The sequence below is a fragment of the Sapajus apella genome, unplaced genomic scaffold (genome assembly GCF_009761245.1).
Source record: "Sapajus apella isolate SASKATOON/1434 unplaced genomic scaffold, GSC_monkey_1.0 scaffold30, whole genome shotgun sequence".
Taxonomy (NCBI): Eukaryota; Metazoa; Chordata; class Mammalia; order Primates; family Cebidae; genus Sapajus; species Sapajus apella.
In genome coordinates this window covers 4,304,982-4,315,394 of record NW_022436970.1, presented here as the reverse complement: position 1 = coordinate 4,315,394, position 10,413 = coordinate 4,304,982, and the positions used below count along the sequence as shown (strand labels likewise).

The 10,413-nt window shown below is 42.7% G+C and overlaps 1 protein-coding gene across 17 annotated transcripts in view; it reads right to left on the bottom strand.

Annotated features, from left to right (window-relative positions):
- NEDD4L (NEDD4 like E3 ubiquitin protein ligase) overlaps positions 1–10,413 on the bottom strand; it is a 356,397-nt gene that overhangs the window by 71,540 nt on the left and 274,444 nt on the right. For all 17 annotated transcript variants that reach the window (XM_032293594.1, XM_032293592.1, XM_032293593.1 and 14 more), the window contains 4 exons: positions 7,121–7,182; positions 6,883–6,985; positions 5,071–5,237; positions 1,148–1,280 (listed from right to left, as the gene is read on the bottom strand). In XM_032293594.1, the coding sequence (XP_032149485.1) occupies positions 1,148–1,280; positions 5,071–5,237; positions 6,883–6,985; positions 7,121–7,182 (465 nt within the window). The remainder of the gene's footprint in view (positions 1–1,147; positions 1,281–5,070; positions 5,238–6,882; positions 6,986–7,120; positions 7,183–10,413) is intronic.

The following is a 10,413-nucleotide window of genomic DNA, read 5'->3' as shown; positions in this document are numbered from 1 at the left end:
ACACACACACACACACACACACACACACACACACACACACACACACACACACTTTTCTCTTGACATGGACTATCTTTTACTTTTAACAGCAGATGATTACACCGAGAGCAGCATAGAAGCTATGCGTTGTAATTAAACAATGGTGTAAAGTAACTTAGAGTGAATTTACTATGGAGTCATTACTTTTGCTTTTGCAAGTTTAATCACCTCATTCTGAATGATCTTCCTAATACAATGTCTAAAAAGAATGGATTTTTAGTACATAAACGGAGCTGATAAGGCATCATGGAAAATTATGGCTAATTGGCTGTTTAATTCATAATGTTTTAAGTAATATATCATAACTACTTAAAGGGAAAATTGTAAACATTTCTATTCACCCAAATTTATTTTCATGGTAAAAAATTTCTTTCAAGGTGTCAAAGCGACTCACTAAAAATGTGCATGTGATATCCAAACAAGTTATAGGGCTCATTCAACAGCTCAACTATGATAACTAAGTCGTCATTTAATGAAACATGGTTGGACCCTGGTGAAAAATAAATTACAAAGTGAAAATATCTTAAGATTTTCATACTGAAAGATAATGTTGGCTGGGTGCATTGGCTCATGCCTGTAATTCCAGCGCTTTGGGGGGTTAAGGCAGGTGGATCATGAAGTCAGGAGTTCAAGACCAGCCTGACCAAAAAGGTGAAACCTTTTCTCTAAAAAAAAAAAAAAAAAAAAAAAAAAAAAAAAAAAAAAAAGATCAGCTGGGTATGGTGGCATGCGCCTATCATCCCAGCTACTCAGGAGGCTGAGGCAGGAGAATTGCTTGAATCTGAGAGGCAGAAGTTGCAGTGAGCCGAGATCACACCACTGCACGCCAGCCTGGGAAACATAGCAAGACTCCGTCTTGGAAGAAAAAAAACAACAATAATGTCATTCCCATTTCTATCAATAATAGAGCCACATGTACTTGTCAAATACCGCTGTTATAGCACTTTCAAATTAATTAATATCCAGATGGTAATTAATTCACTGTGTCACCATAATCTTTACATTCTCAACAACATTTACTGAGAGAAGAAATGATGATATAAAATCAGTCTGGAGAACATGTAAAGAAGGAGCTGCAGGGCTCTGCAGCATTCTGGGGACATCGTACCTCAGGGACATCCCCGCTCTCCGAGGGCTCAGGCTCCAAGTCCTCGCTGATGTGCCTACGGGAGCGGAAGCGCCGGTGCGCTGCCTCCTGGTTGATCTGTCTGATGTTATTGTCCGACTCAGAGGACACGTCCCTGAGCACGCAGGAAAGGGGGAAGGAGAAGAAGAGGAGAAGAAGTGGTTGAGATGGGGCCCTTCACGACAGTCCAGTGTCACAGAGGGCCAGATGCCCACTCAAGTGTGAGCATAAAACACTGACTAGCTGGTCATCCAATGTGAGAATTCTCCCACCGTATCACAGCTGAAGTATAGGTTAAGGTTCACTGCAATCAAATAAATGCAGTTATAAAATGCATTACACCATTTTGAGTATCTTTCAGGCATATATTTCAAAATATACCTTAGTGTTAAATAAAAAACAGAAATCAAAGTCCTCCACCCATGTGCCACAGTGACAAATCAGGCCTCTGGAAAGCGAGTTCACACAGCAGCTGGGCAGTCCCAATCCTTCTAGAAGGCCGGCAACCACAAGGCAGCTACTTTTGGTCACCAGCAATTTGACCAAAGACTACAAAAGGTAGAAATTCAAAGCTGCCATCTACAGGGAAGTACATCTGATCCAACGTGAATTCTTTTCAGCTGCTTTCTAGCTCATTTTGACAGAATCGCAAAATTGTGACACTGCATTTCTCCTCTTTATCCTACTTTAAAAATCCTAGTAACTCTCAAGTCAGCTGGGATCTGACGACCACCACAACATCACATCGTATTTTTTTGTCATGTGATGCTCTCGATTCAGGATCTAAAAGTTTTGATTCAATTTTGAAAACTTTTTTGGGCTGGGCATGCTGACTCACACCTATAATCCCAACACTTCGGGAGGCCAGGGTGGGTGAATCACTTGAGGTCAGGAGTTCAAGACGTACCTGGCCAACACGGTGAAACCCCATCTCTACGAAAAATACGAAAATTAGCCAGGTGTGGTGGCATGTGTCTATAGTCCCAGCTACTCAGGAGGCTGAGGCAGGAGAATCACTGAACCCGGGAGGTGGAGGTTGCAGTGAGATGAAATTGCACCACTGCACTCCAGCCAGGGCAGAAGAGTGAGACTCCATCTCAAAACAAAAACAAAAACAAAAACAAACCAACTTTTTTTTTTTTTTGCAGTAAATTAAAGGCAATCATTCTCTGGGGGAAATACTAGTCAGAGGCTTTTACTGTACAAGTTTAAATGCCAAAAAGGTTTTCAGGGAAAATTCTCACAGATCCTTCAATAAGACAGCATATCATGTTAATGAAAACTACTGCACAAGTTAATATCTCAAAAGTTGAAATCTTTATTTCAGATTAACTGAAATATAGTACTTATCAAGAACACTCACTATAGACTCCTTCTAAAACACAAATTTTAACGTTTTCTTACACATTCTGAAATGAACTTATGCCATGTCCCAATAAAGAGCCTGCTAGCAGAGGGGTGGAAACTTTCCTTAACTAACTTTCCTCTTGCCTTCTGGAAGTCATGTTCATTGGAAGGAGGCACTCCTCAGGTTCCACCAAGTTCTGCTGTGTCCTTCCTGGCTCAGCCCCTCCCTTTGGCATTGCTGCCTTCTCTGATGGGGCAGCTATGCCTCAGCCTTCTCCCAAAACTACATGTGAACCTGAACCTGGATTAAGAGCTGCATGTTTTGGCCAGGTGCAGTGGCTCACACCTGTAATCCCAGTACTTTGGGAGGCTGAGACAGGCGGATCACCTAAGGTCAGGAGTTTGAGGACAGCTTGACGAACACGGTGAAACGCCGTCTCTACAAAAATACAAAAATTAGCTGGGCACGGTGGTAGGTGCCTGTAACTCCAGCTACTCAGGAGGCTGAGGCAGGAGAATCACCTGGAGGTTGTAGTGAGCCGAGATGGTGCCAACCACACTCCAGCCCGGGCAACAGAGTGAGACTCTGTCTTAAACAAACAACAGAAAAAGAACTGCATTTTTCCCGTGTTGCTCTAGATTAGTGAAGAGACAGCAAGTTATACCTTTCGTTTTAGTTTCTGAGACACTGCCACCCAAGATGGTTTCTCTTTTAAACTACTTTATTAAAGTCTAATCAACACATTAAAAAGTTGTTCATGTTCAATGTATATCTCTTGATGAGCACGGGGTTATGTGTATATATCTCTGGAACCATAAAAAAATAGTATGTATTAAAAAATGTATGAAGTGTTTTCTCAAGAATTCCCTCATTAGTTTCACAACTCTGTGAGGCAGAGAAAGTAGCAGTTATCTCCATTTGTCCCCAAAATACAGCCTCCAATCTGCATGATCCTTATTTATCAATTTCAACATTTTCCCATATATGTATTAGCTGTCAGGATTTTTTCCTGTGTGAGTTGCTCCTGGACACTTTTCTGCAGCGGTCACATAAGAAGCTACCTTTCCAGGTACTCCTTTCTCATGCTATTGAACAAAGGCAGATAATGGTGCTTTGCTTAGTATATTGCTAGTAAGATTCTTCCGGTCACTACATGTAACCAAGTCCAAGGTGGGTCCAAATTCATTTTTACATTTTAGCTACAATGGCTCACAACAATTCTAATAACTATGGTAATTAATCAAAAGGAAATAGTAACCAATTATATATATATATATATATATATATATATATATATATATATGAATCAACCAAACTATTTACAAGGGAACAATTTTTAACAAAAGACAGTTCAGCATTATCCAGCTGCTCTGATATTTTTGCTGTCCTGAGCTAATGCCCACGCTGGGTAGTCCAAAGCTGATCAAGAACAGCTGATATTCACAAGAACCCACTTGGGGGCTCAGGAAAGACAGGCCATTCACTGTTTTCAGATTCGGCAAGCGTTCTCTCTAAATTAAACAAAACCTAGAGCAGAAAACTTGGCCACCCTCCCACCCACAGTCATATATAGAGTATCTTTGCAATTTCTAAAGATAAAAGGTTTTTAAGAACATGATACATCATGCCACTTGTTGTCTAAAATGTATCATTAGCCAATTTCTTTCAGAGTTCCAGTAGATAAGAAAATTATACTACCCAATAGACTTGCTTTTATTATGTACTGAAAGTTACATAGTTCACTGACAATTTCTTCCTTGTCTTGGCTGCTAGGCAGCTCATAATTTCGAAGATAAAATTCCTTTTCCTTAAGGCTTTGTTTTTGCCCTTTAATGTATATCAACAGATTTAGGTCTTGCTGTATAAACTGATTTAAAAACAAGCTGCTACAAAACCATTTTTAAAGTCCATGAGTTTTAACCAGAGTTTATTTACCATCAATTAAACCACAAATTGCTGAGGGAACAAAACAGGAATGGTTTACTGCATCCCTGAGGCTGGTGAGGGATTACAATAGACAGTAATTACTAATTCTGATTTTGCAACTCTCCCATGTGTGTTTTATTATATTAAGGGGGTAAAATTTCCTTATAAAATTTTTTTTGGAGAAGGTTTTCAAATAAACTCATTGAAGAGAGTAAAAATCCAAAAGCTTAAAGAAAACAGAAAACTGCAGAGCCAATTTGCTTGCTGTTCTATTCTGGGTCAGTTGGGAGAGAAAGGAGAAGAAGAACAATATAATCAACAAATGTAAGGTAAGCCTAAGAAAAACAACCTCTCCTTTGTATTTCAGGAATTGACATGAAAAAAGACACAGAAAATAAACCAGCTCATCTTGAAAACAGCAGCATGTGATTCAGAGGCAATCACTTACAAATATACAAGTTCTGACTGCTCTCGCGTGCTTTATGTAAACGGAGAGGAATCTCATACCACACCACCATCTGCTCCTACTGGCATATGATTTATTTCCCAGCCTTGTCCCAGAGGGCTGCCATGTTTGTCCCTAGCTGTGCAGTGCATGCGCACGTGTTCCCGACCATCGCATGGTACTCACATCAGGCTTGGTCGGTGCCACTGAGTGGTCCGGTTGTTGTGGTTGACATAGTAAGTTCGGCCTAAATTGTCCACTTTCTCTTCCCACCCGGGGGGCAGAGGAGGAGGAGGGAGTTCCTCTTGGTGCTGAGAAGCTGAGTCATTTGAGTCAACAACTTCCCATCCATGCTGCGGAATAAAGTTAAAGGTTGGTTATGAGGTCGGTTCTTCAGCTGTAAGAGGTCATCGCAGAGTGCCCTGTGTGCCTTTCTCCTTGCTCTGGGGCTCTCTGGCTCTCGCCATGGCTTTGTGGCCACATTTGAGTAAATTCCCAAACAAGGGTCCCTCCCCCAAAAAAACTGATTGTAGAAAGGTCTCAAAAATCTTTTGTGTAATGGCCAGTGAATTGTGCTGCCCTCTAAGATGACTATTACAGGGCAACATTGATTTGGATATGCATGGCCAATGACACGACTCACGGCACAACATACTCTTTCCATATCTCATGTTTGTTATTTTGACTCGAGGGCCTCCAAGGCTGTACAAAGCCCTGTCAATGGTGCACGTCACATTACAGCTGTCATCTTTTCAACACCTCCATGAGGTAAAGGGAGCAGGGAAGATGAGCTGCGCTGCACCTGTGTTCTAACGGAAATCATGGCGCAGGGGACCAGAGCCCTGGAGCCCTGCTGCTCCCCAGGGAGGCGGGGCTTTGAGAGAGAAGCCTCTTCTCTGCATCCCAGACTGCAGGAGCCAGAAGTCTGGAAGCTGCTGCCTTCTCCGCAGGCCCTCTGCACTGGCTGTGTCCACACCAACGGGTTTCACGGTACCAAAATTTGAGTTCCACTTTTACAGCACATATTTTAGGCATTAAGTATTCCCTTCCTAACATCCTCTGCTAAAATCACTGGAAAATTAAGTCACTCATTGGTTACTGCAGTTGGAAGGCAAAAGGGTGTACAACATTCCTCGGATTTGAGATGAAAATCTGTTGATGTGCTTATGAAACGTTAACATCCATAAATGTCTGCCACCCACATCAGTCCTCTTCGTGTACATGGAGAGGTGAAGGCGCATAAAGGAAATAATGCCTGGAAATATGACCTCTCAGGCGGAGGGGGTTCGGTTAACTTCTCCATAACACGTTATTCATATATCACATATACGCAACAGCTGCAAACAGATGTGAGCATAAGCCCTAGAGGGGCCTCGTTTAATGGTCACTTTGAGAATATGAGAATTTGTCTAACAAAAAAGCAGTGTCTGAGGTGTGTGCTGAAAAGGTACGACAGGGCGCACAGCATCAGTCTGTGACAAGGCAAATATGGGCGGCTCTGTCCGGCAGGAGAAAAGGGACGTTCTTCTGGCCAGCTCGTTCCAGAATGGGATTTCTGGAGGAGAGTTTTTCTACCGCAGGCCGTTACCTGTGGCCAAATGAGTAAGAAACTTGGGAAAAACTGATTTCCTAGATTCCTTCACCCACTTTGAAGCAACTTCAATGGCTAAAAGGGATTTACAAGGAGTTGCAAGTCCACAGCAAGAACAGAATTCAGTGCATGAGACGTTCACGGAGCTGTGCAGCTAACAGCAGGGAATGGGCGTAGCACTGTCTAGAGGGCAATCCCTTCGAGGACTGGTGTTGTAACATAAGAAGTTCATCTTCAACCAAAACAAATAAATGTACTGGTAGAATATCAATGACCAATGTGTGGACATATGTGTGTTTTTTTCATATTTAAGTCTTCTAAACTTTTATTTCCTTCGATTATAAAGTCTGAAAGTAAAAATGAGTATGATGTTAAGGCAAAGAGCGAGGCCTGACACCTCCACATACCTCCATGTCGTCCCTCTGGTCGCTGTTTTCTTCATCTTGACCCCCGTTTTTTGGCATATAGGCCATTTTCAATCGCAAAAATCCCTTAACTCGAGATTTATGGCTGCACGCATAATGGAAGAAAATTGGTTAGAAGAGGTATGACTTGAAAGGTTACACTTAAAGTCATCTTCAGCAAAAGCCAACCACCACGGCACGCCGAGCAAGCATCCCACCCACATATACCCACAAGCCTCACCTTCTTGGTCTGAGGAGAAAGTCCTTAAATGTATAGGGTCGCTCCATGGTTGGATCTTCTGTCTGTGGGGGAAAACAATACATTAAGTTTTAATATTCCTGATAATTTCATGTTTAGATACACCCAGCTGGATTACAGAGAGTACATTTTGGATTTTAGCATGTGGCACCGCTGAATGTGGTTCTTCACTTGGTACCTGACAGTCGACGGAATGGATCTAGTAGAGATCCACTAGATGTCACCATCTACACCGGGTTTTAGGGACCAACCCCAGCCACAGACAAATGACAAAATTATAGCTGTCATTGCCAAGTATAATTTCTAACTGCAGGGTGTGGCCTTGGTCTCACAGAGCTGATTAACTTCGGAGAACCAGCGGCCACCGGTGCCTTGCTCTATGCCTGTGACTCAAGACACATATGAGTGGAGTAAACAGAGGAACATGCAAGATTTAATCTTTGAGGTCAACTTTATTTTTCACATTAAAATCTCACATCATCAGCCTAGGAGAATTGAAAGACAATCTCCTACACAGGGATCACTCCAGGCAGCAGCACCAATCAGCCTTCTGTTGAAGTTTAGTTCATGAAACTTCTGTTCATTTTTAAAGAAATCAGTGTTCATTTTATTGTGCAAAGTTGGTTGGCCTACCAAAGTGGGAAACTGGAAAAATAAGTGTGACTATTTCATTAATTTTTAGATGCTCTATATGCAATGAAACCTCAGATATCTAGACCCTTTGATGAAATACAATTTCAAATACTTTTGTAGCAAGAGAGATAAACCACAGTCCAATGATTTTCAGGCTTGTGTGTGCGTGCACACAAGTGTACGTCCGTCTGCGCTTCTATTTGAAATATTATCTGTTTATGTCATTCTCTGCCTTAAACTCTCAATGGCTTCCTACTCCTCTCATAATAAACTGAAAATTCTCTCCTATGACCTAGAAGGTCAACTATAATCTGGCTTTCAATTATCTTTTACCTCATTGTGAACCAGTCTCTCTCTTTCTTCCTTGAACTCCCAACCATCCTGGCCTCATCTGCCATGGATGCAAATCATACGTCCTGCAGTAGGGCCCATGCACGGGCAGGTCCCTCTGCTGGACAGCTCTGACTCCAGATGGCACATGGCTGTCTCCACTTTGCCATCCAAGGGTGAGATCCCAGCTCACATCCTCAGAGTTCCCACCATCAGCCGTCTTTATCAACCCCCCAACCTATCATCCTGCTGTATCGTCCTCATATCATAGTCTGCAAGTACCTGTTCATTTGTTGACATATTAGTTTATCAACCATCACTTCCAGAATGTAAGCTCATGGGAAGAGACTTGAATTTGCTCGCCATTGTATCATTGGTGCCAAGAACAATGCCTGGCACCAAGTATGTACTCATGTAAGCACTCAATTCATTTGATCTGTATTAAATTACTGAGGTTCTCAAAACTTACTATCATTGAATGAAGTAAATTATATTTTCTAGACTGTTCTTATGAGGCAGTAACAAACATACATTTTGAAAATATTTTCTACCAAAAGGTTTGTAAACATATATCATTTACAGTGGAAAATTTATTAAGAAAACTACTCTTGGTTTTCCTCTTTTCATTTATTTAACCAACATTTATTTCTTTATTTAGAGACAGGGTCTTGTGCTGTCCAGGCTGGTGCACAGGGGCCCAATCAGCTCACTGCAGCCTCAAGTGATTCTCCTACCTCAGCCTCCCAAGTAGCTGGGACCACAGGTGTGTGCCACTATGCCTGGCTAATATTTTTATTTTTCATAGACATGAGCGTCTTCTTATGTTGCCCAGGCTGGTCTCGAACTCCAGAACTCAAGAGATCCTCTTGCCTTGGCCTCCCAAAGTGCTGGGATTACAGGCACAAGCCACCATGCCCTGCCAACCAACAAATAACTTGAGAGCAAATTATGTGAACACCATGCAGGTACAACATGATATACCAGTCTTTGTGGTTACAATTACAAGGGAAGACACATCATGTCAACAATCCTCTAGAAGCTAAAGCAGAACAGATTCACTGACCCAGAGAGGACACATTCTGTGAGGCTTGGGTTAGAGGGGAAGAGACTGACTCTGACTTGGAAATCAAAATGGTTTTGGATGTGTAGTTAAATATGGGGTGATGGGGAGGCTTTGAGAGGTGGAGAATTGGGACAAGGGATGGTTTAAACACAAGAAACCAAACAGCATGACAAAGCCTACAGGATCACCAGTGGGCATGAGCAGTCTAGGAGCAGCAGAGAGCAAGCAAGAGAGTGAAGAGGGGCAAGTCCTGGGAACCACGGAGCTTAGAGGGACTCTGAACATGAGTCTGTCCATACCCTTTGCAGCTTAAATGATTGATACCACACAGGCCAAGAGGCAGATTTCCCAGGTTTGCGCCCTGGCTTGGTTACTTACAGAGCTGAGTGGCTAAGGGCAAGTTCCTTACCTCTCTGGGCCTCAGTGTCCTCATCTATAAAATGGGACAGTAACCATATCTTACAGGGCTGTTGTGAGGATGAAACCAATCAACTGAGTCGGTTTCTACAAAGTTCTCAAGGGCACCTGGCACACTCAGCAAACACTGGCCATGTTCATTGGACAATTCTACATGTTCATGTCACTTGCCAGTGCTGCCAACTCAACACCAAGCAGTAACAGGCAAGCATTAAAAATGCAAGGTCACCTTCATGGAAATTCTCTAGCCTGAATTGCAAGATAATCTTATAGACAACTACAAGATTCTTCTTGGCATTCATCCAGGTTCCAATCTGACCCTGTTCCCTGGAGCAGAGCCTAGTGGAGACTCCCAGGATGGCACTGAGGGTACTCCTGGTGGAAAGCCATCTTCAACAGACTGCTGTCAACAATGCTATTGGCCACAAAAGCCACAATGCTGCCCTCTGTTCCAGAGTACAAGCATTCAAAAGAAAATCTGGATACACAGTTCTTTCACTTTAAAGAGAGTAGATGCTTTCAGCCTAAGTGCAGTCACTGTGGAGTGGAGTGATATAAAGGATTCTGCAGGCAAATGGAAGGCGAGGGCCCTGCTGTGTCCCTAGACTTGAAACCTCGATGCAACCACCGCAAGCACCTAAGCCTTGGGCGAACCCACCTCATGCCCACACCCTTGACCACACCACAGGCTCACAATGATGCTGGACACCCAGGGTCAGATCCGGCACCGCCAATGAGCTGTTTATTGTCAGGCAAATCCCCTCCCTCTCTGGGCCAGGCTTTTTCTTCTAGAAAATACTGGGAGTGAATCAGTGTCTCTGAAATCCCTCCA